We start from the raw sequence: 26,728 nt of genomic DNA, 5'->3' as shown, positions 1-26,728 counted from the left end.
ACCTTCGTATTTAATAAATTGATAGAACTGTCCGTTTGTCGGTGAACAACGAGAGGGAATAGTTTATACCGTCAGTGTATATCACAGCCTGCGCAAGAACAAGGGTTAGCTTCCTTTCAACCCTCCTGGGAGGGATAGTCGTTTTCGTCGTGCTGAACTTTGGACGGAGTGAGATATGCAGAAATTAAATATTCATTTGGCCCAGGAACCCTCGCCATCTTCCTTCTTGCCAGCTTTGTCACACACCCTTCGTCCTCCATTCCTCCTTCACCCTTAGTTTCTCTAGAAAATAATGCATTGGCCCCGGGCCAGTTTCAACCCCTTGCTCTTGTTTCGATGAAAAAGATGGTGTGCAGCCTTCTTTTTTTTTCTAATTCTCACGAGTTATACCTGTCTCGGCTCTTTCCAAATCGAGGATAAATCTGGCGAATGTACCTGTTGAACCGTTCGATGATATAATGACTCGTAATTTATGCACCGGATCCTGGATCACATACGAGTATCTGATTATTTATTCAAAAATAAAAAAATAATTAGAACGTACAAACAATAGAAAACTACCCTTCAGTAGGGACGTAGAGACGTAGGGACGTAGGTCCGATGTTTTTCGAACCAACCCGAATATGTAGTCGGGCCGCACATCACTACCCTCGAGACAATATTTAGCTCGGGCGTTTAATGACTACAATTTATACAACGATTAGGTACAAAGTATTCCGCGACCTGGCTGCGCGGTAACAAGGACGATATTCAAATTTCATCCAACTTCCTCCCACGACAAATCCTTTTATCCTTCGTGCCGCCGTCTAACTACCCCCGAGGATGTGTGTTGGGTAAAAGGAAGCGTTGCAATTCCGTGCAACGAGAAAACACTTGATCAACAACCAGAAGGGAATGTACTATGTATACCTTGTGGAACAAGATGGTAAACAATTCCAGGGAGCGAGGCTGTGTTTAAGAAAGCACCGCTGAGGGAAGGGGTTGAGAAAAGTAGAATCATCACGAGCGATTTGAGTTTTACACATATTTTCAAACACTACCATTGCCTCTCTTTCGAAAGTCTCGTTTGGAAGCTTGAAAAATTGTTCTCTCCTACTGTAGTATCCTTGATACAAAATTGGAATTGTACTTGCACTCGTAATCCTTTCATTCTTCCTTTTTGCTCTGTTCAGGTTTTCATTTCATCTTTCTTTCTAAATTTCTATCCTACTTATCTGCATAAGAGCAGGTGTTCTAAAAACATTCAGCTGGCCAGTCTAGTATATCAGAGCGGAAGTTGTACACGTATTTCCACACAAAGCTTCGTTGTTCTATGCGCTCGGATTATAGTCGCGTCACTTCCTTTTGAAGTGTCTACTTACGCAGATTATCACGCCGGCTTACCACTTCCGGAAGGATGAATTAAACCGGTCGACTTTAGCCAGTCTCCGTTTTATCTTCCTTGTTTCTTCAACCCTATCCTCCCGGTTACCTGCATAATCCAAAATGGAAGAATATTTGAAAGTAGGAGTGGTATATCTACGTGGAGCGATTCTTACACTTCTTCGTCCTTTCATCACGATATGCCAGTGGCACATCTACGTCCTCCCTCGTCGTCGTCGTCTTTTCCAAGTACCTCGAGCAGCTCCCACGAGAAGGGCCGGAAATTGGAATCTTAAATCGATCTAAATCTTCTTTATCGCCGAAGGAGTCAGCGACCGATCAGCGACGAATTTTCTACGCTTCCAGGATTGGCTATATCGTTCCTCTGCTCTTCGACGTGTAAATTTAACAACGACCATTGCATCACCTTGATCTTTTATTAGAAAACGTTCCGACACTCTGTATCCTGGCATTGCGTTTGTCTCGAAAGAATTCGTTACTTTGAATACCAATGTTGAAGAATTTTATTTCTATCGAATATATAGCTTTTAAAAGAGAATTTTTACTGTTGTTAGTAGCTGTACGTGTATTTCAAACTTCTCTCTGTGTATAGGTGTTAAAGGCACAGTAGCCAATGGGAGTGAAAGAAGAAAGAAATGAAGAAAAATGTGTAGTTAGGGACGTGAAAAGCGAGACGTGGATAGACCAGTTAAATCGTTCTCAAAGGTATCCGGTGAAACGATTCGTGACTTCAGCAATATCGTCCTACGAATGGCAAGCAATTCTGGCGACGAAATGCTGTCCTTAACTCTTCTCTCATTGTCAGAGCTATTGAGTTAACGAATGGCTCTGCCATTTTGTAACATTTTTATTGTTTAAAAATTCGAGTACATATATATCGTAGTTAAGAGTTATGTTTGTATGTTTCACGATCAGAACAAATGGTAATTTCTCATTCGATAATTGCGTATGCAAAAGCTTCAAGCTTGCTTCAATTTATTTCTTTTTCTTTGTTTTCCCGAGTCCTCGCCTTGTTTGCATTTTTTAATCCCGTCTTTCCTTTTTAAACAATCTGTTTTTTACTGACACAATTTTCCTTCCACGTTTCTCCGTAACTCGTTACCCCAGACTCAAGTTTCGACTTTCTTTAATTCTTAATTCTCGTCGCTGCTCACGTACTTTCTCCATTTTTTACCCTCCACCAAGCTTTTCTCTTTTTCTTCGCACATAATTTTTTCAGCTACCATATTTCTCTCTCCATTCTCCGCACAGTTAGCCCCTTTTCCTGATATGACTTTGGAAAAATAAATTTTCAATTATAATAAAGAAACGAAAAAGAATCCTTGCTCTGTACAGGCCCGCTCTCGAATACTTTCCAGCAATTGTGTATTTTTTTGTTCGCTTCTTCAATTACAGTTTGTCGTTGTTCTATTTCCCTTTTACATCGATGTAAAACTCTTTGTTCCTTCGCTGTTAACCACCCCTCACTTTCCATAATTCCTTTCCATTCATTGGCTAACCCCCTCGTTCCAAGACCTTCACCCTTGCTCGAGGACCAAGGGCCAATTACGAGCTTCCTTCGGGAGAAAGGAAAGAAAGGTCGGAAGATGAGGTTTCTACCGGTACTCGACTATCACGAGGGTGGGTTCAGAGGTTGTTGCTACTGAAATCCGCAGACCCAGTGCTTAAGCTTCAGTTTAGGGAGGTTCGCGGTCACTCTGTATGTCTTCGTTATCGTGATACAGCGTGGCTGGATCATGCTATTATGCGCGAGAAATGCATAATGATTGCCGGTCGACAGATTTAATCAACAGCCTGAAGAATTTGTAGCGGCCGGCTACATGAACAGAAAGGAAATATATTTTGGTGTTCAACGTTACAAATTTTTGAGGAAATCGTTAGAATTTTTAGTAGGCCCGGACGCCTTTGGTTCGGGCCGGAGCTTCTGGCGGTCGCCCGGCATAAGAGTTCCAAATTACGGTGTGATATATAGGTGTCTGGGACAGGGATCGTCTGTTGTATTGGCACCACTGACGAGTCTGACAGACGATCCCGAGATCTTTCACCCCTCCCCTAGATACACCTTACTCCCAAAAATTGACAGAACCAATAAAGTATTAATAAAAATACATTCACTTCTAAGAAATTAATAGCGAGTAACGAACTGTATACTTTCATCCACTATTTGCACCAACTGTATCTAGCGTTTCAATCTGCCTATTTAAACTTTACCCAATCGTTCATTCTTTTAATCTTGCTCCCTTTTTTTTTTTCTTTACATACGACCCACGTATACGCGTCTCATCGTTGAGGAACGTTATTACTCTTGTAAGGAGAAGTTGGAAGACGCTGCTCCCTTTTAGCTTCTGGTTTTAGGTATCCGTAGGGGATTCACGATAAGAGATTGACGGAGCGATGCAATCCATTCTGCAGACTTTATCGGCTATTCATTTCGTGCCAGTGGATCCATAAACGATTTACATCAATTCTGAGCTAAAAATTCTTCGAGATACACCACTGTTGCCTATCTTGTTTCTTAAGTTTCTCAAGTTTCTCAAGTTCCTTTGAGGTCGCGAATATGTACAGTAGACGGTAGCTAATTTCCTGCTAGGAAGAGCCATTAAACGTACAGCTGAGTCATATAAACGTAGATTCTTTGGTCGATACTTTGAGACCACCGTATACATCATTTCACTCGCTGGGGAAACATAATCGTGTCACGTTAAACGCGATACGATGAAATCTAAACCAATGGCCGCTCTCTTTTCCAGAACGCGTGTTCAACTTACTTTAATGTTTTCCGTAAGAGAGATTTAGAATGGTCTCGTTTTCGTAGAATTTAATCGCTTTAAAAGCTGATTTCTCAGAATCTCTGTAAGACTTATAAATTGCAGAAATAATAGTTGCTGGCGTTTAAAAATGAAAACCAAAAAATTACTTTTCATAAGAAAATTCAACAAATTTGTTTAAAAAGTTAGGACCATGCAAAAAGTTTTCTCCGTTAATTATAAGAAAGGGTCGGTGAAACACATCAAATTTGAATATTATAATCTTTGTAGCGTTATCAAATTATTTGATTTATCTGTTTCCTGTGGAGTAGAAACTGATGACGTGTTCCCGTTTTGTTTCAGATGCCAGCATCAAGCAGAATCAACAGAGAGGCAACAGGGATGAAAGGATTTCTTGGAGTGTGTCGAGAAAGGGTAAGACGAGCTCAGAATGTTCTTGCCGTGCTTTCAAATACTCTTTTACAACGTTTTATCGCATTTGCCGAGGATTGTTCCCATTCAGCCGAATGGAAAACTGGAAAATATTATAAACATTTCAATGTACTCTCTTTTTTCTCCCAGCACCTTTTAACCCTTCAAAATTTAATTTTATGTTCTATTTTATTTGAAAACAGTGAATATGTCTGATAATACCGAAGCTATCCAATTATCTTAACGTTACAAATTTTTGAGTGAAATAATTTTCCGTCGTCGAAGTAGCTCTTAATTAATTTTCCACGATTGTTTGGTAGATAATTGTATTTTCCTCGGGCTGGGCTTAATTAACGACGGGTAACTCTTGCAGTCTGTCGCTAACAATCATCCGAAAGAAACAGACGAATGCTTCTTCGAAACTCGCCTCCTTCGCTAATCAGTGGCGATTGCATTTTCTCGTCGAAAGTATCGGGCCAGCAGAGAATCAATTAACGAATGGCTATTAATTTGGAACGCAACTTTTGTTTTCAGCGTTCAATAATTTTTAGTTCTTTTAAAATGGAAGTTGCTTTCATTGTTCGAGCAGAATTAATCGTTTTAAAACGCAATCATTCATTTTTGTAGGATGTATGAACTTTGATTTATAAAATTGTTTCGAAATTTAAAAATCGGAAATTTTAATTGCAATTTATAAATAATTTTGCAAGTTGTGGTAATATTGATATATGTAATATCTGTACATATTTTCCTATAAATTATCACAAAAGTAACATTTATTATTTTCTTTTTATCAGTAGCTGCAGCATTTCATCTGCTTCCCAATTTAAATACATTATTACACACGTTGTTACGAACAATATGTATATTAATTATCCATACTGCTTTAATTCGAGTTGCAACTAATTTTACTTTCATCCTGTTATTACATTTACAACACCGCATAAAATCTCTGGTAACTGTTCAGCAAACAGGAAAATCAAAGAGCTCGCTGAATCTTAATCAGCAAAGATTAAATATATCGACAAGAATTTCCGACTGGTATGACGAGTTACGCGTGACCCCGCAAATAATCCATTAATTATTATCCGATCAATATATTCAGTTCCACGAACCGCGTAAAAAAGCGTTAATAAAACGAGTAACCCTTTCCTCTTTTTTTTTTCTTTTTTTAGAAACACGTGTATGTTCAGTACAGACAAGGCAAGAATTTACCTCGTAATATCGAGGTACAGCATTACTAAAATTAAGACTGACACGGTTCGTTTCTTCGCGAAAACGAAGCTAGGGGTTAATAGGTAGTTATGTACCACAGATTGGCTCGGATTCAAGCCGGAATTCCAACGACTATGCGAATGTTAGCTGCCGCCATTTTCGAGGTGTTCCAAACATTTTCGAGCTGACTTTTATAAATCTGCATGAGTCACTGTTGAAATTTAACGAAAAGTGATTAACAAAAATCAATTTTTTCCTCACGAAAATATGATAATTTGTATATTTCTAAATTTTCAAGTTAGTAAATTAAAAAATGAAAATTAAAGAGGTATCAATATCTTCGATATCATATTTTTTTCATGCGTTGAGTTAAGGAACACGATCGACATTATTGTTAAGTTGATTGTACAGTGTTAATTAACTGGAGGCAAGGATTTTTCCGTCAGATTATTAGTAAATATGAGGCTAATATTGCGGCTCAATCGGCATGGTTCATTTGCCTTGTAAAGGCGAAACTAGCGGCTGACATGCAGCGTAAACCGCAAATTGGCACGCGTTCAACTCTAGAACTCGAAACGATATGCTGTGAAACACGCAATTCCAGATCAGCCAACGATGCGACGAGCTGTCCACTGCGATTTCGAACTTGGATGGACGTAAAGATGACTATCGTGCATCGATAACTTATTAATAAATCATTAGTATATTAAATTTTCAGATTTTTGAGTTTCTATATTTCGAAATTTCCAAATTACCGAATTTAAAGATTAGAAAATTTGAAATTCGGTTCATCCCAGAGCTTTGTCCCATTTGCAATGAGTAATAGGTAAACACTAATGAGTCCAATTTTCATTTTCCTAAAAATAAATGGGTACTAATAAAACGGGGTAACGATTGCTTTCGTTTCGCGTATTCAGGATAAAATTTCGCCGGGGCGAAACTAATTTTTCGACGACACAAGAATATCATTACTCTGTCAATCAATACGTATTGCCGATCCAATTCCTCGCGTCAGAGTCAATTATCGTTCCCCCGGGGAAAATAGGAAGTTTCGTGGCTGAAAGCACTCGGTGTATGCAGTTTTTCTCTCTCTTTGTTCCCCTTTATTTTTTTTTCGGACGCTGCAAATTGAACACATGCATCCCAACAAGAAGTTGCAGTTCACGAAATAAATAGTCGGTGATAATTATTTCTTTACGTTTACGAGATTTTTTTTTTTTTTTCTTTCTTTTTTTTTTTGTTCAAATCGATGGCTGCAGCTGATATATTGGAGGACAATTTAATCCGAGTAATCGATTATTAATTTGTCTCGTTTTCCAAGCAAAAAGAAATACGCTCAAAGGGGTAATAATAATGCTCTGATTCCTTCATTTCCGCTTCCCTTTGAATGTAATAACGTGTAGATAAAAAATAATAATTATTTGTTTATCTCGACACAGATGGATTGTTTTTCTTGGAAATTGAATTGTCTTTTTATACATATTAAATTATGTCAATACCTTAATATACATATAATTAAATAAATTTATGGCACGTTATTCATATCCAGCGCTGATTTAATCGTGCAATAAATTTAAAATCAATGAACGTCCTTTTATTATTATAACACAATCAGATATTTTACAATTCAATGCTGTTTCATTTAGAGATTGACAAATTTAATATTTTTGAATGCATGGAATTAATTATTATTCATATTTAAATACCTTTCTACATTGTAAATGTCATCGTTTCTATGAAAAACTGTGTTATGTTTATTTTTTCTCTCTTCTTCATCAACTTGAAAAGTGTCAACAACTCTCCGAGGTAGACGATAAATTTTGTAACTGCGAACATTCTGCTCGAGCTTTTTCTGAACGCTTCGCGGAGCTTCTGCGAACCGGAATGAAACGCGCACCAAAATATTTGCACTGGTGAAAAATAACCTTGTCCTATCTAAAAGTGTCAGAAATTGTGTCCTCAGTAACCATTAAAAGTAAAACGTATCATGGGACAGAATTTATGAAATTTCTTTCTGCGCTTAACCGTCGGATGAGGGACCGTGGAGAGAGACCCAATTTTAATTTAATTTTGTTTAATTCATGACACGAAAATATTGTAAAATGGCACATCAATTTGAAGCTTAAAATTTTTAAAGGACTTCCGTGAAATCTTAACGTAAAAGTTTTCCTTCAACTATAAATTTTAAACTAGATGTATCATGAATAGTATGTAATTAATATCTTTTCGGTAATGAAATCGATCGTTTCATTAGCCATAATTCAATTGTTCAGAAATAGATATCGATAGCCAATCAATGGATAGAAAGAATAATTGACGAGGATCCTGAAGTGTCGTTTAAGTTAAATTTGGAAGCAGATTTCCTTCTCTATTAACGATAAGTTCACTTTAAGTGATTTCAAAAAGGATGGTGATTTTCAGAACAGTTTTCATTATCGTTAATAGATCTTGACATAGATCTTTAATTGACCAATCATTACGGTTCTTAGATACTGAAGATGGTCTTGTTTTTGATGTTCCTGATCCTCTCTGTCGTATCTTTCCTGAAGAAGCGCAATAGTACTTACTTGTCCAATATTTGGTGGCGAGTATAACTTCGATAACGACGTGAAATTTCCTTCGAGTTCAGACCCTTCAGATCCTCTGTCAGTCGTATCGTTTCCGGCAATCATTAAAAACCAATTTCCGTTTTGCTCTTTGGTTTACAAGGGAGTGGGGTGGTTTTCGAACGTGTTCGTTTGCTGTTCGCAGCAAACTCAGCTGAAATTCGAAATTGCTATCGGTACTCATTGCTTGCTGTGTTGTACAATATTTATTACTGATTACTAATCACTCAGAAATTACTGTTCCTTGCTCTTTACTCATTATCCATCATATATTTATACATGAAAAGAGTAATTGCTGTAGACTGTTATAATCCTTCCATTTAATCATTAATTGACCGTACTCGTCATATATTCTTCCTCTCTATTATTTCCTCCATTTCCAAATATATTTAAAAAAGAAAAAACCTAAGCAAACAACGGATTGATCAACATTTCCTGCATAACTCCCCGTAATCATTTGATCAGCCATTGTTGGTTGGGCGTTCGTTCCTTTACCCTAACATTGTGAAACGTTGTTCTTCCCTCCGGTTTGAATACACGAGCCTCGGAAAATATTCGTTGCTCGTAGCCGCAGGGATCAGGCATTACCCGAATGTCTCGAGCAGTCCTCCGTCTGCTCAAATACTCAAATATGTAATAAGAACCGTGATATTCGCGAATGGAAATTGCCGTGTAGCTAAGCGAGGAGGAAGGTTGCCCCGGCTGAAAGACGAGGGAACGTGTCGCGTTCGAGTTTAAATAGAACTTTCCGTGGTACATATAACGAACGAGGCGTTCGTCAAATATTTATACCGAATACGTTGCCTGTTATTGGAGAACTTCCGGAAACGGTTGGCCAACGTCAGACAATATTCGCTCATCGATAGTCGTCTGGACAGGGTATAATTTTTGAATTTATTTCCATGACAGGAAAAAAGATTTTTCTTCTATAGAGTGCGAGAGAGGTATCATAAATTTCATCGGGCAACGTACTTTGCACCGTTACTCGGCCGTATATTCTGATATCCTAGAACTCAACCTTGTTCCCGCAACCCATTTCAAAGCACTCTCGCGGTTACTTTGGTTCACCCAGCTGTACGTGTATTGTGAATTCCGATATTCGCGACCGCAATGCTCTATCCCTTTGCAAACGTATTTGCCCCCCTGCATGAACTTAACCAAAAATCCTCGACTGAATTCCTTACGTCCTACCTGTTCCATCGATCCATTCTACGTCCACCTGTTTATTCGATATCTTATGGTAGTGGTGGTCAAGTGGCCACTCCTGTCCATTGATGGCTGAATAATTTCTCAATTTGAAGATTTCAGCATTTAGAAATTTAAAAATTTCATATTTTTAAATTTCCAAATATACGAATCTAATTAGTGCAATATTAGGTACCTAAATGATAAAAATATGAAAAGTATTGCAGATTTAATATCAAAGATCAAAATCAAATTTTCTATAATTTGCAGGCAGTAATTAAATTGAAATTTAATTAAATTACCATGAATTATAATTTGAATCTGAAATGTAAAACTTTTCTGAAATCTGCAAAGTCCTTTGAAAGTTATGATGAGCAATGCGGAGATTACTTTAATTACAAAATTTCTTCTTCTGCGGATAGAATATAGGGCACATAGAAACCGATGTCATAATCGAGGTCATTCCTTTCGATGAAGCAATTGATTGGCTCTAGCAGAGAGTTCTGAAGCGTGATATTGAAATTTTGGAGAGAATTCAAGAATGTGATTTGTTCGATTGTACCTATTCCCTTTTCTATGAAACATAGTACAATCTAGAATCGATGCCAAAAACACTAATTAACACTCTAGTATTCTTACTGTGTTATGCTATAATTGGAAATGTTTCTATATCTCTACATTTTTGTGCTTCGAAATTTTTAAATCTGAAATTTGAAATATATTAACAATCATATAATATAACATAAACCATTAAATAAGTAGCACCATGAGCAAAGCCGATGGTTGAATAAAAAAAAAGATCGCTTTATTTATCTTCTATAACTTTCCAATACCTTCCATTTATACTAAACCATCAAAGAAACGTTTATTTATCTATCGCATTCGTTAACCCAGAAATGCCATATTAGAGTTATTAACGATTTATCCACAATTTTTTTCCTCCAATGTTTGTACGAAGCTTATTTACCCGTGATGCATAATTACACGAGTAAACAAACGGATTATTTATTCAGTACGCGTAGAGATGGGATTCTTCTGTAAGCCATGTTTCTCACTGAGATTTGAATGTTAAATTTTACAATGGTGGAGGGTGCTTCAATTTCAGATTTTTTCTTTGCTTTGGATCAATCTGGTATTCAAAAGATGTTTTGTCTTTGCAATCCTCCTTTTTCATAGATTATTCTTGCTTTTTCCAAAAGGAGGAATTTTACTAATTTATTGTTACTCTTGAATAAGTATTGGAATTCGGTTCAGCATGAATCATGGGGCAACCAAAAACTTAACCCTGTTGCTGGGATCCATTTCACGTCTCTTTGGTTCACTCTCGTCCAGTTTCCGGACCAGCGACTCGACCAGTGCACTTTTCCGAGATAATACGTATATATTCGTCGTGACATGTCCGTGTCGAGTTTTGCTTCGTCCTCTAATCCGATAACTCGTTTCAAGCACCGAAAAATGTTTCTTCTATGAGGAAAAAGGTATAATAAATATCACGATATTTTTGAAGTGAACAAATTTTAATATCAATCTGATCTTAGCAATTTTAAAATTACTGGTATCGAATATTTATACGATCTATCATGACAAGACAATGCATAGCTGAATATTAAAAGTTGGTCGAAAGACGCGTTACTTGTCGATCGGCTGTTTCATAGAACGTCAGACGTTATTCCGTTTGAAGGGTAAATTTCATCGAGGTCTGACGCATAAATTTCCAAGGGAAGTCGGAGGCATAAATTCCACGGAAAGTCGAGCTGTTCCTCTACCACGGATTCCGGTATCCTAGAACTTAACCTGATTCCCTCAACCTACATCGAAAGCTCTCTCGTTTATTTTCGTTCAACTTTCCAGACACGCAGGATACCGTGCCGTTCACGTCCCACGAGACCCGTGACTGTTTGTACGTCCTCGAACCTTTCATCCTCTACTACGATCATTTCCCTTTAAACTGGCTATTTTTCTCATCATTGTTTCGTATCTTTCAAACATTTTCCACCTCGCATTGAAATTTTTATCTACTGATTTTGATAGATGATTTATCACTTTCTCAGATGATTTATCGATAGATCAATTTCAAGGTTAAAGATTAAAGAAAATAATTATATAAAGGTTTCGTTAGTATTTTATATATATGTTGAATGACTAGTTGTGGATCGCAATGGCAGAAAAGTATCATGAAATATTACTTGTGATACATCAAATGAAAGCTTAAAAATTAATCAAAATGGCTATATAAATAGGTGAAATAATATAGTCCATCGTATGTTTGACGTTTTGTCATGGTGTCTGTAGGGACTGTTTCTTGCTTAACTCTGTTTCCACAGCGGTAGAACTACCCTTGCTTATTCCACCCTACGGAACTCCATCGGAATCCATTGCCCGATATAGCTGTTATTTGATCCTCCAAAGACAACATCGTTTATGCTAATCCAGGGACATACTCTAGTTTCCAGTCAAATTCTGACGACGACGGTTGTTATGCTGTGCTAACATACTGTATTTGACATAACTCGGACAAGTAAAGGAATTGTCCTATTTCAATTTTATAATAATACTTTTTACTGACAAACTTTCTGTTTGTTTTCAGACTCTGTCAGATGATAGGAAGCATCATAGATCGTCCAGTCTTCAATTACAGGTAAATTTTTTTACTAAATCTTGGATTTGTATTTTGAAATAAATTTGATCAGTTATAAAACATTTAATGCCAGAGAGTTCGAAAAGGAACTGAAGCGTGTCTGTATAAAGTTTCGAAGCGAAAATATGTTAATATTAACGCTGAAACGATGATATTACGTGGATGAAAAGGGGTAGGTTTCTAGGAAAACGATGAGCAAAGTTTTGCAAAGTCAAACGGATCGCGTAAGATTGCGGTTTTCATTCCGTCGAAAAGTTTCGCGAAATCGTGGAGATTAAAAAATTCTCTGGCAAACGAAACTGCTTTCCATGGAAAAAAACATTTAATTGCGATCCGAGCGAACTTTCTATTATTCTGTGAACAGGAAACATGGAATTTTCATTGTAAAAAGACGCGTCAATTAATTGAGACCTTTTTTCCAAAATTGAATAGCGATTAAATTATAAAACGTGGTTGGACCACTGGGTTGTCACATTAATTATGAAATTAGATTCTTCTTCTTTCGTTCAAATAAAAAATTAATTTGTATTAATAATTGCTTTCAAATCAAATTGGGTATATCTTATGTATTCTTGTCATTATCAAACCAGATATTTACCTAAACCCTTAAAAAAGGACAGAGGGTTAATTCCATCAACCCCCTGGACAGCGAATGTCCTTAAGAGATTCATGAGTATTTATATTATTAAATTCTCACGGTACCGCGTCCACCTTCAACCGTAAAAAAAAGAAAGAAAAAAAAGAAAGGAATTAATTGACAAACCCGACCTCTTGTAAACTGAAGGATATTATTGGATAACGGTGCACTTCGAAGGAGCTGTACAAGGTACAATTCCCCGAAGGCAACCGGCTACTACGAGAGTAACATGCCGGATAAGACGAACTGAAATAAACGAGGAAGAGCCGACGTTGGGTTACGGGAACAAGGTTTACTTCTACGAGATATCTGTGGTGAAATGGTAATATGTATTACTATCTCTTGGAAATTTAGTTACCTCTATTATTAGGTAATTACAGCAGCTTTCGAAAATAAATGAATTATTCAAACGATAATTCTCAAGTGTCCCTATGAATATAGGGAATTTTTTTATAATATAATACCTGCAACCGTGACACTTTTTCACGAATTAATCGGACATCCGTTTGTTAACACGGTGAATTGTTTTAAGCTTAAAAAAAAAAAAAAAAAAAAAAAAAATAGTCACCCCTGACCGCCGGTACTCTTTTATGAAATAAAAAAGCGTGGCCTTCCATCGTCCCAGAGCGAGACTTGCCAGAGTATTCATATTTAGAGAAGCGGCAATAATTAATTTCATTCCGGGTGTCGATCAATAGCGACGTCGTAATTAAAAGCGCTAATGAGAGACGGAAAAACCGAGTAACACGGTAACTCCGTTATCGTATTATCATGGTTTATCGCGACAGGTGAATTTAAGGAAGGGCCCGAAAAAATAATTATCGGTAACCATTAGTGTCCTGGTTAAGTTAGATTCTTTGTCGGTCTGCTTTCATCCTGTCATCGTTATTGGAAAAGATAATGGTGAAGGAAAGGTGAATGAAAATGGAAAAGAAAAAAAAGCAGGTTCGGTGACCGGAAATTCTTTGAGGTTCCTTTTGAGAGGATCATTTATGAAGTTTTCAATGATGCGGTGAAAAGTACTTTCAGAAGCATTTACCTCAAACTGTAATTTAATATTGTTAATGGAGAATATTATACTATTACAATGATCTGAAGAATTAATTTACGTTCCTCTCGTGTTCCAAAATGAACCATTTAATATGTAACAAACTGTGAATTTTCTGTTTTATTAATTCATTTATTGAACCATTGAATCAGAATTGCATACCTACCTCTATCGCCATTGATAAAGTAAGATAGTATCAGTGATCGGAACGAACTGTTTACGGGGTTTAATATCTACAGATCTGGCTGGATAGAGATCAAGAATTAATAGCGTTATTAACCGGACCTGGGGGAGAATTGAAGTTGGCCAGTTTCAGCTTCTGACGTAAAGATAAGCGAACTTTGGAATTACTGTATCTGGGAAATAAAATGAAATGGGTTATGGATTCCTTCGTTAGAACTTTACGAGTCAAATTTCACGAGTTTATTTCACAAATTAAATAAACCCTGAAGATTCATCTCGCAGATAATAAAAATATTCTGCAAACTCTGCACCCATACAAATCAATCTACTTACTTACTTGTCACGGAACGCGGACCTTAAAGAGTGCCTTAACCTCTGTTCCGTCACCGGCAGACTTTGAATTTTCCCGGAGACAGGGATGAGAAGTGACTAGTGCAGCCACGACTTCGAAGGACCGTTACTGTTATCCCCAAGGAAAGCCAACCACGAAGGGAATAACGCGTTAAAGCCCTGAAGGTAGTCGAGTGGAAGTACAACGGAAGAGGAGCCTGGGTTTGACTTTCCCTCGCTATAGGGACAGCAAGAATAATGCTGTCTGCTAAAATTTAATATTTTTTATGGTGTTGCAAGAAATCCTAAGAGATCGTACTGATTTTTATTTGATGCTGCTACGTTCCCGATTTTAATAAATTATCCAAAGGAAATTACATTGGCCACGGATTTACCGGGCGAATTTAATTTACAAATTTAATTTCGCGATAGGAGGGATGCACGTATATATGTATATATGTATATACATCTTGAAACGATACGGATATTGCTGACGATGGTGTAGCATTCTAACGATAAATCCACGAGCAACCCCGTCCAGTATGGAAATTAAAATCTCCAAGGAGGAAAAGAGTGTTTCAATTAATCCAATCCTGAGAACTTGTGGGAATTGGACTGCAACGAGATTCGTCAGATTTTTTTATTTTTATTACTTTGCAAATTGGCTTTATCATATTTACATAAATATTTTTTAATATTTGTATTAGTTTTTCACATGACATCGTTTTTACGGGGATTTTATTACTTTTTTTTTTGCACTGTTTAATGAAAGAATGACTGTTTCGAACGTGGTTGATTTTAAATTGCTCCTCAACGGTGTTTTGTTCTAAATCCCAGCGGGGAAAAGTTTCGAGGAGATCGTTTCGAAAGAAAAACTCTCAATCGTGGCGTTAGTTTGGTGTAATGGAGTTTCAGTTGCTTCTGATCGATTTTTCTCTTGTTTACCTTCGACCTGGCAAACTTTTAATTAATTATTCGCCGAAAAGAGGAAGCGCTTGATAATGATCGGTGAGAAAAAAAAAGTTGTTTCAAAAGAATCGTTCTAAAGTCTAAAGCAATAAACGAAATAGATAACATGTCTACACTCTTGACAAAAATAAAAAAGTGTGTTATCGAAATAGTCACGATACTGCTAGAAAAGTTGAGTGCAAAATTGATTATTTTATATATCATATTTATCTTTCCTTAATATAATTAACGTATCCACAATTTTATGAAGGTGGTAAAAGGTAAAATAGAATGAGAATTTTTAATTAATAACAGATCAGAAAATTCCATTCTTATGGAAGCAAACTGTTTGCAATTTCATTGTTCTTTTTCATTCGATTCATTAATATTGGTAATTAAAAAGGGTACTCCATTAGCTGTGCGAAATTGTTTGAGGTATCGGTTTTTGTCGAAGGATGCTCTGGAAAATAAATTCTGAACGAATAGCATTTGACGTGGACGAGTGTGTATGCACGATACGAACTCTTATTTTCGCATTCTTTATTCCCGATGTTGATCGATCTACTCGATAAAATACCGAGGAGAAATTGAAATGTTTTATTGACCTGATTTCCATGAAAGCTCTGCACCTTTTCATCATGATAATAATGTTTTTATTTCTATGAGAAAGAAAGTATTTCTGGATAAAAGAGTAGGAAAAGTTTCAATGCTACTTTGAACCTGATAAATCAAAGCAATTTTTAATGACTTCTTTTTTCTTTTAAACTCGATCAATCGTCTGAATTTAAAGCGAAAGTATCGAAGAATTCTCTTGCATTTTCGAAACGAATGAATATTCGACTGGAAGCTTTGGTAACCGCTTTGGTAAATTTCAAAAGGCCGAAACTTACCGTTTCATCGATCTCGACCACGGTGGCTGCCTTCCAAAAGGTTGAAAATGGTACCGATACGAAGGGAAAAATATCGCAGTTTATGGAAGCCATAAAGGAATCTAATAAATATTTATAACAAGTTCACGATATCGGTTTAATTAATTAATCTTCAGCGTATGGATGGCACCAGCCCTTGTGGCGTCAAACTCGGTTGACGATCGAAGAAAGCAAGGAAAATCAGATTTTTCTTTCGCAGTTAAAAAAGAAATGGCACGCGAGACTGAAAACACGAACACGGTCTTTGACTCTGGCTGTTTGCGGAGCCAGCTTCGCTCGCACATGAAAACCTTTCATTAATTTCACAAAGCCGGCTACTTGACCCGCTAACTACGATCTACGTTTCACCTTTTGCGAGGCTGACTAAAGCCGTGCAATCCGGACCGCAAATTGCCACGGTCTCGCGTTCATTCGCCTCGTTAAACCCAGGTGTAAAGGAATAAAAAAATTGGACGCGCGATCACACGACTTTTTAGCACTCGACGAGTACCCGTTTTGAGATTGCTCGATTAGCGGACAACGGTTTCAGGATCTTCGTCGGAAACGTTGGCGTAAATAGGGTGAGATCAGAGTACCTCCCAAGATCTGACTTAATTCCCTCCACCATTAATAATTCCAAAATTTCAGTATTTAACCCAGCCCAAAAAGGATCTTAAAATAATTACGGTAAATGATCAGGAATTAAAAAAAAAAAAAGAAAAGAATTGATTTGGTAATATGTGTAAGTGCCAAGTGAAAACAATGGCATCCACTTTTCGACAAGGACACCTTTGTCGCGTTAACGAACGGTCCCTCTAATTTCCCCAATGATGAAACGTTCCAGGTCTCGTTTACACGCACGTACTATCAATTTCTGTTGGACGGGACAGGGCCGGCAATTTCGTTCAACCGAATTCGCTAAACTTTCGATCGAAAGTCAATAATTGCGCAAGCAGGTTTGAACTCTGTGTAATTCGAGGACGAATCGAATGGCCGCTTTCATACCGCGTTTTCGCTTTATCTTTGTGTTACCATACGTTCCAGTAGACCTACCAGTGAACCGATTATAACAACCACCATCGGTAAATGTTGCCAGGCTCCTGTAATAATCTAAACGATCGTAAATCAACTTGACCCGTTCGACAACAGTAAATAAAAAATTTTATATATACATTTTTTTATACATTTCATAAGCTACATTCAGATATTTCTGGATTTTGTATACTCGAAAAAATGACGGAGATACAGCTGCCTCACATTGGTTTCTTCTGAAAAGAGCTGAAGAACAATGTCACTGCGAGACAGTAAAAATGTATTACTTTGATTTAATGATCAGGGAGTGTATTTTCCTTGTTTGAAAGTTGTCAATGTAATTCAAACACCATAGCGAATAGTCTTGAACAAGGGGTAACCTTTTAGCAGGTCTGTTTTACCAGGATAAGACGGGTAATTAGCGGTAATTAGTTGTTCCACTTTTCCGGACTCCCTCAGTCCGTCAGCAGGCTGTAATCCGATTTTCTGCTTGACAGCGGACGTCGTCGAATAATTGAATCTTGGAATGGAAGCCATTAATCGACGACATTCGACCAATGTTCCATCTTATTCCCTTTTCTAACACCTTCGTTTCATTATCACACTTATTTATTATTTAGAAGGTTCTTTCTGACTGAGGCGAACAATTGTGCCTGCGATGGCAGGAATGTGCGTTCAGACACTGATGGGTAGTCAATTTCTCAATTTAAACATTTTTTTAATTGAAAATTTGAAAATTTACAAAATTAGCAATTTGATAATTCGACCAATAAGATTAAACGCGTGTCAAATCGAACTAGTGAATAAATTGAATCTGCTATTGAAATTTCAGAGCCGTCGAGTGTTTTCTTTTAAATAAATGAAAAAAGATAAAAAGCAGGGAGATGGAGTCAGCCAGCGTGTCGCAGATATTGAAAGTATTAGCATGTTAAGAAGTTTTAAAGGGAGATCAGGGAATCACGGGTCGTCGACGAGCATCGTTGAAAGATAATGAAAATCTACTTCTTTTCTGCTTTTTTTCAATTTGCTTCAATTGATGCTTAAATTCCGCCTTAATTCCTTCGGGTGTCGTCTTCAACGAATTCAAATCGGATTAAAAAAAAAAAACCGGAACTGAATGATATTTGGAATCAAGGATGTACGATAATTTCTTCAGATTTATAAATTTTGATGTATAATATTTAGGGGTGAACTCGTACACCACTAATAATATTCTATACACTTGAAAGTTGAAAACATTTGATTTTTTTGAAATTGTAAGGGTGGTACCTTTCTTAAGAGGTTGCTATCGTGAAGAAACCATCAGCTTTGCCAACTCCAAGTCTGCGCCAAACCGAGAGCTTGTTTTTTGGACTTTTTTGTCCCATTCCAGGCGCCAAATTGTGTTGATGTGCCACATGTTAGCCGTAATCTTTTTCTTCTGTTTTTTTCTTCGACGCCAAATACATACCTATAGACAGTTATAAGAAAAATAACTGTATTATACAGATGTTTGCAAAAATTTTTCTGAATTATAAATTTAATTAAAAGTTGTATTTTGATCCATAATTTAAAAGTTAAAATTTAATGAGATAGATACATTTAATTATTATTGAATTATGTATAAATAATTGCTTAATATAAGAATATTTTATATTATCTATTATACTGCTATATTATTATCAGTCATTATATATTAATAATAATTATATGGATTTACCTCAGTATATTATTGTTTTTAATATAATGAAGAATACACATGTAACGAAAAATGTATTCCAATTATTATTCTAATTATTCTGGTTACTGTTTTTTATCAGTTCTGACTAAAACATAACATAAGACACGCTATATTTCTTTTTCACAAAAAAAAAAAAAAGAATGAATCAAACACTTTTTTTTCTTCTGAAAGGAAACAAGAAAGTCGTATATTACTGTCCAAACGAGCAGAATCAATATAACACATTAAGTTTGCTGAGAAGCGTTAGCAGAAACCAAATCTATGTATGCGCTAGTTTTTCTAAGGGAAAAAAGAGGATTTATATATTTCTATCGCAAAAAAGAAGAAGACAAATATGTGCTTTCTTCTATATCACGAAATATCATAAATAATACAAGCTAGGTTTTTGTTTGAACTTCAGAAAATAGAAATCCTCTTCTCGTGTGTTCATAATATGAAATTTGCAGTTTTTTGAAATTTTAAATATTATATATGAAACTAGTACACCTATACGTTTGGGGTTAATGAAATCTTTGTTGACAATTTGATTCTTTTCTTTTTAGGTTCTGTCAGATGAGATAACGCATTATGGTGTGAAAAGGACACTCAGATCGTCTAGTTTTCAGGTAAACCATTTATTATACCATAGTAATTTCATGAAATAATTGACCTATGATACCTCAACTTAAAGCATAAAATTTTCTGAAATACTGTATTCACATGCCACCTCGATATTAAGCAAACTTTAAGTTTTAAAAAAAATCACAAGTATCACAAGTGTCAGTTGGCAATATGTACTTTGATATCATGAAACAGCACCAGAAGAATGTCCTATATTGTTATCCGGCGTAACTCAATCATCTTCCTTGGTGTTCAACGAATCTACGTTTAATCAGCACCTTTTAGGCAACTCGCAGATAAGACTTGTAATTAGTTATAGACGTTGCTTTGAACCGTACCCCTCCTGGACCCGTCGAAGGCTTTAACCTAGCTGGCGTTTGAACGTAATCGGATTTTCCGGTTGGTGTACAAGCTGTCTCTGGTGAAAAGCATCTCCGATCGAACCGAAGACTGCGGGGAGCCTTGGTGTTGCTTGAAAAATATTTTAATATTATTAACAAATCAGCTTTAAAATTAATATACAGAATGAAGTGATCATATATCTAAAAATCAATGTGATATTCGCTAATGGACGTTGCTAAATTAAATTTTAAGTTGATGCTTCAAAATGAAATTTTTAAAATATTTTATGTATGAAGAATTAAAAATAGAAGTAAGAAGTGAAGTGTTATTTTAGACTCGTTTCGCGTTTTGTATTTACGAAATATTTCGTGAAATGCAATCGTATCATATTTCGCTTTGTATATACGTCACAGTATAACAGACGTTGTCACGAAATTCGAGAGTATTATACGTTATATTTTTCAGCTGGTAGCACTGATTCGTCGTGGTCACATCGATCCGGCATTTTCCATTACCAAAGTAATACGCATTTATTTGCACGCGTCGCTTACCTGCACACCCATTACCGTGCAAATTTACGACACGCCAGCGGACCTTCAATCGATATATCTTTTTGTTTCGTATCCACCTTTATGCTACTCAATAAATCCTTCTTTTAAAACGTAGGAGAGGATAAAACACCCTTCTCTACCGTGAACAATGTCTGTACTTCAAGAAATTACACTAAAAGGTCAGAGATATATTTCACCCCCCCCCCCCCCCCCCTTTTTTTTCAAATCATGACGTAAACAGAAAATAAGTTATATACATTTTTTTGCATACTTTTTTTAGCTGTACGTGAGTTTTTTTGAATTTTAGTTTGATGACAAAATGTCGGAGATGCATCTGTTTCAAAGAGATTACGTCTAACAGGAGAGTGTCTACTGTGAGGCAGCTGTATCTTCGCCATTTTGTAAAATACAGAAAATCTAAAAATATTCTCGCCTAGCTTAAAATGTCTACAAGAAAATGTATATAATAGATTTTTTATTTACTTTATGATTTAAAGAGAAAAAAAATAATAAAAAATAACTTCGATTCTTCAGATTCAAAGTGGACCTCTCTTTAAGGTCCGTGCTTCAAAAATTTATTTTATTCGCTTTCTATCTTTGAATTAAGATTCTTATCTCTTTCCAAAAGAAATACTCAAATTCTGTCGTATAAAATGGTACTTGAATGGAATAGTCGTCCCAGGAAGCTTCAAAATAACCATCAAAGTACACTAAAATATTTGAACAAGTTAACAAAAAATAACGGACGGTGTTAATCGAGTACATATACCGCAAGAAAAGAACGGAGTGTTTGGTTTTCTCGTTTAAAATACAACGCGTGAAAGTGTGAAGTGAAAATACATAGTCTCTGAAAAGGAACGTTCGCCGTGAATCACCCTGCTGTAAAATATACGCGTACCAGACTAACTCTTCTCGTACGCCGTTATATTGAAAAATTTGTTCAAATAATAGTCACTCGATTCGGTTTCGGTGGCCAGTTTTTTTTTCGTTTTTTGTTTTTATTTCAATTTCATCGCTTCAATACGATTAAGTTATCCTATCACACCATTCAGATTTATTACATAAATCCAGTTCATAACACCCACACATTATTTTCGTTCGACATTTTTCAATTTTTATGTACTTGGATCAAAATTAAAATAACTAATTCAAATTTCTAATATTTTTGAGATAAAATAAATTTTCTTCAACAAATAGTTTAACCAAATATTGGTGTACTATTGTTATATCAAATGAAGTATTATTTATAATATAAAAGTGGTTGCTGTTTTACTTTATTTAACTAAAAAGTTAAATATACAGAGTTTTAACTTTCCAAAATATTTTTGTTTGAACAGTAAATGGAGAGCCGTTTTGCGCCATTAATTTCATGCAATTTCAATAACGAACGTTGCATAGCAATTGATTTATGCATCAACAGTTTTATCGTTTGCTCGTATGATTATAATGAATCGTACATGTGACATATAAAATTGATTTCCTTGATGGAACTTCAAAATCAATCAAATATTCATTTATTTTGTTCAATATATTATATAAACAAATGTATTATTATCTAAGATAATTATTATGTTTTATTCGAACAAAATTGTATTTTTATAGAATTTTAAAATTCAATTTCTTTTCCTTTTTTTTCCTGTTAAGATTTTAATCTCTCTTAAACATCCAGAGGCCTCTCACTCGAAAGTTCCGCATTTTCTGAATCTCCGTGACTTTCAAAGAACAGAAAAAAGACAACCCTACATTTGACGTTAACCTATTCGTTCTAGGTTCTCAAAATAAAAAATTAAACTTGGACTTCTTTTTTATCAAATGACTGGGTTGCAGAAAATCCTTCCGTTAAAATAGCAAGACTGTTCCTGAAAGTAGAGAAACTTAGTTTCAGCTATAAATCGTCTTGATACCCGCACTTTTTATCCACCAAGTGAGGATTGAAAAGAGATTGGACGCAAGCTTCATTCAAACGGTTTTTTTTCCAGCTTAACAAGCCGACTGTTTAAGTCATGGATAAGCACGGTTCCACCTTCGGAAACTTTCATTTAATTATGCACCATTTTAATACCGTCCCTTCTCTAAGTTTTTTTTTATCAAAGGATCTTCAATTTGCAAAACTCTTCGATGTAGTAAGTTTTCGCTGATAGTTTAACTTTTTCGTCGGAGCTCTTGATTGTTCATTAATATGTTTTCTGTTTTGTTTTTTTCTTGAAGAACAAAATGAAATTTTCTTTAATGATCTTCAAGACATGACCACACTTTCCAAATTCCAAAGTTTCAGAATTAAAAAATTCCAAAACGTCAGAATTGCAAATACATCTCATCATTTATTTTATGATTTCATCAGGTTGAACAAAGGTTGACCTAAAATTATTTCAACTCAATTTGGTACAACGTTTTCCTGCTCCTTTTTCCTCGGCACCGTTTGCTTCCGGTTCTTTGTAATTCTGACACCGTTTAAGCGCGGAAAAGGGTTTTTGTGTTCGTCCGGTTACAACGTTTGCCTTCTATTAATAGCGGCCTTAATTACCTTCGCGAACCCGATGACATAGTATCGACAGCCGGCATTGTTGCTGTGTATTTATTATGCAATTAAACTCCGGCAACGTTAAACTAGATTTATAAGTGCTACGCGATAGAACGAAGTTATTACCCGTGTTATACTAATTACCAATATCTTCAACACTTTTTTATGGAAAAAGATACGAATTTCAGTTCAAGGACGGTAATTATTTTTCATTATTTCGTTACTACGAAGTAAATGAAAAATCTGTCGGATACAGATATAACGGATTTTCTGTTTGCGTTATACATCATTTGAAACAAAAAAGAAAATTCTTTTCGAATCAGCCTGTATAGCACATGTTCCTCCTCCTATCAACCAGTTGTCAAAGTGTGACAGAATATGTGACGGGAGGATTGCATTTCGCAGAACGTCTTATAGGAAGCGGAAAAACAGGAAGAAAGAGAATATTCTGTCTGTCGTGAGGAATATATAGGTTGTTTTGTAACGTCAATCAAAGTATCTGAATCCTTTTCCTCTTTTTACTATAAGAAGACAAAATTTTCTTTTTATAGAGAAAGAAGAAACAAATAGAAGAAACAATTGATGTCAAAGTACAGACTAAATTTGGGAGAATATGATTAGCATGGTTGACTGGCACATGCATTAGATAAAGTATGTTAGTATACATGTATACATGTATACATATAGAGGTCTTAAGAGTGGACGGTCCATGACAAGGAGAGTTTGTTAGAGTTTGGAGCCACAGTTTAGAGTTTCAGTTTAGAAAGAAACTTTCAGCAAGGAAAGTGCATTTGGAGAGAGGACAAGTTACTGTTATGTACCTTCAACAAGTTCAATATCTCTGTTAAAAAGATCTTCATAAGTATCCATTGTTTAAATAAACAACGATATAACTATAACTGTACAGATGTTGGTTATAGAACTCGTGAAGTGTTCGTATACTAAACTATTAATAAAAATTTTTAAATCCCATAACTTCTAAATTAAAAAATTTCGAAAATTCTAAGGTTTAGAGATAACATCACGAGATTCTTCACTCAACGTTAATTAATTTTATCTATTGAAGCTATAGCTTGATCCATTTCCATAGTACCATTTCCTGTGTACCATTGATACACAGAAAGTGAAACAAAAGAATCATAGCTTTCAGTCTGCGAGCAGAAAGCAGCTATGTACGACCAATAAAGAGGACACTATATCTTGATACAAGTTCCCAGACTGGTACAAGGAACTGAAAGGGATCTTGGATAAGTTATGCTCGCTACGTTAGTAAAAGATATCTATTGAGGATAATAAAAGTAGTACACTAAGGGATCTGGATAAAGAATACTTGTACGACAGTGGAAGATATTTTTCTCTTTTGTATTCCATTGAAAATGCTATGGTTGCATATATTCCATAGCACTTTGATAAGTCGCCATCGGATAAATTGGAAGCAGGTGTATTTATCAGCTTGAAACGAGGGATGTGCAATCTCAGATGATTTTATGACATAAACGTATTTCGTGAGCCGAGTTTTTAATAAACAAATACCCGCGTGCTGTTGCGTTTCGGCCGAATAAATTCGTCAAAGTTAAATTACATTAGGTCAGGTTGGGACACAGAGGACGGTCGTAGGGTGAGGATGATAGCGGATCCCGTGTTCACGGTGAACGCAATTACATCCTACTTTGATCGTGATTATAATATGGTAAAATCCGTGGTAAAAAAAAAAAATAAATAAATAAATAAATAAATAAATATGTTGCTTTCAGAAAACTGATTTTTCATTCTCGAAAGAGAAGCAACGTGCCATTTTCATGAAATCCATATCCGGACGTTTGGCTCGACCGACTATCGGCCAAATGTCGATAGACTGTTGCCTGACAAACCGGAATACAAACTGGTTCGACGATATTGCCAGAAAAATACTGGTACAAAGCTTCCTTTGCCTTTTACTTCTGTTTTTATCGTTCTGATAAACGAAACACATGTTACTTTTATTGCTGTTCAATTTTTAATGGTTGGATTCAGGTGAATCTGTGAGAAAAAATATTTAAAAAATCAATTGATTAATAATAATATGTAAACTACGAAAATTAAACTTTCATTGAATCAGAGTGTCAGTTTAGTAAATATCAAATTAACACTATTCAATAAAAAGCCAATCATTTTGTATTTGGGATATTGATGAAACGTTTCTATAGCGCATTTCAGCAAGGTTTGAACTTTAAATTGACGTATCGCAAATACGGTTTTGTGATACTTTTGTGTCGTGAAATAAATATTACAAAAATGAACATTTTCTGAAACAAAATGTTTTACGAACCTTAACTTCACAAAATTCATTTTACTTCACAAAAGTTAAAAATGATTCAACTAGTTCTGCAAATGGCCCAGGCTCTGATGGACGTCATTAAAACTGCCACGATAAAAAGGGGGAAAAAATTGTCACATTTGAAAGGAAAATGTTCGCGTAAATTTATAGCTCACCGATTTCACCTATTGAAATTTCGCATAAAGAAGAAGAGGAAACGATATACATATCATACATAGAAGGGAAAAGTGGGACGAGGGTTGAAAAATCGTGAAACGCGTGGAAAATGGAGCAAGGATATCGTTAGCTACCCCGACAAACAATTCGAACACGTGTCTCTGTTGTTCGTAGCTACGAATAACACTCGATGCAGATACTTCTCGGATAGAAAAAGTTTTGAAAGCTCCCGGTGACGGAGGACCGATTCAGAAAATTTAAATACGACCGGCGAGAGCGCAGCTTGCTTTCGTTGAAAATCGATGCCTGATGACGATAATCGTCGATGAATATGAGTAGCGGGATTGAAAGACGAGAATTGTTGAGAACGAAGCTCTGTCGACGAATTCGAGGAATATTTAACAAAGCACGAATTTCATGAATTGCATCTTTTTATTTTTACAGAAAAAAAAAATTGAACGTGAAGGTTTTGTCAACTTTTTTCACGGATATAATATGTAGGATAGGTGTTTATCATTTGAATATAAGAAATAATATTTGCAATAAATATCTAGATCAGAAAAGGCTAAATTCCATAGATTATAAAAATGACACGAATAATCTAAGAGAAATGATTTTTTAATTAAATATCTTAAAATTGTTGATAAAGTAGAGTTAAAGAGGGAACGTGTCTATGGAGCAATCATCACGGTTCAATCATACGTCCGCTGTTATTCAGTGCTCTCTCGACAATGATACAGTCGAGCAGCTCTCTCCAATTCCCTTTCGGTCGATTGGATAATGATATCCTCTCGTCTGCTTCGGAAATCAGTCGCGTCTGATGGCATTTCGCTGTTTGCTCGCTGTTGCATCGACTACTTTCCGTTCGTCCGCGTAACGAGGCTAACCGAGCCTTGCTGGAAAAATAATAAACCGAGTTGTCTCGTTAGAATACCTTCCGGCTGTTGTAGGTATCTATAGTAACGACACCGCGAAACTTTATTTAGTCAAACACGCGTTTGATAACTGCAAAATGTACTGCAAAATGGCATTTGGTACCTCGACACCTATCATACCGGGCGACCGCCAGCGAGAACACTGATCCACCGATCATTTCGCCGCCACCTACCGGTTCCTGGCCCGAATCAAAGGCGTCCGGAGAGACGAAACCATACTTTTCTGTCTGATGAAATTATGATCTGAGACTTTTCGCGGTATCCGCTGAACATATTACTCGAAGACATCTCCAA

At 36.0% G+C, this 26,728-nt stretch overlaps 1 protein-coding gene across 3 annotated transcripts in view; it reads left to right on the top strand.

The window, feature by feature from the left end:
* The window catches only part of LOC114871879 (leucine-rich repeat-containing protein 4C-like), a 114,621-nt gene that overhangs the window by 81,625 nt on the left and 6,268 nt on the right, over window positions 1-26,728 (top strand). For all 3 annotated transcript variants that reach the window (XM_046285853.1, XM_029178430.2, XM_029178431.2), the window contains 3 exons: window positions 4,494-4,565; window positions 12,156-12,206; window positions 19,555-19,617. In XM_046285853.1, coding sequence (XP_046141809.1) covers window positions 4,494-4,565; window positions 12,156-12,206; window positions 19,555-19,617 — 186 coding nt within the window. The remainder of the gene's footprint in view (window positions 1-4,493; window positions 4,566-12,155; window positions 12,207-19,554; window positions 19,618-26,728) is intronic.

Source organism: Osmia bicornis, chromosome 1, assembly GCF_907164935.1.
Source record: "Osmia bicornis bicornis chromosome 1, iOsmBic2.1, whole genome shotgun sequence".
Lineage (NCBI taxonomy): Eukaryota > Metazoa > Arthropoda > Insecta > Hymenoptera > Megachilidae > Osmia > Osmia bicornis.
Note: the sequence above shows the minus strand (reverse complement) of the source record. Positions and strands in the feature narration are given on the sequence as shown.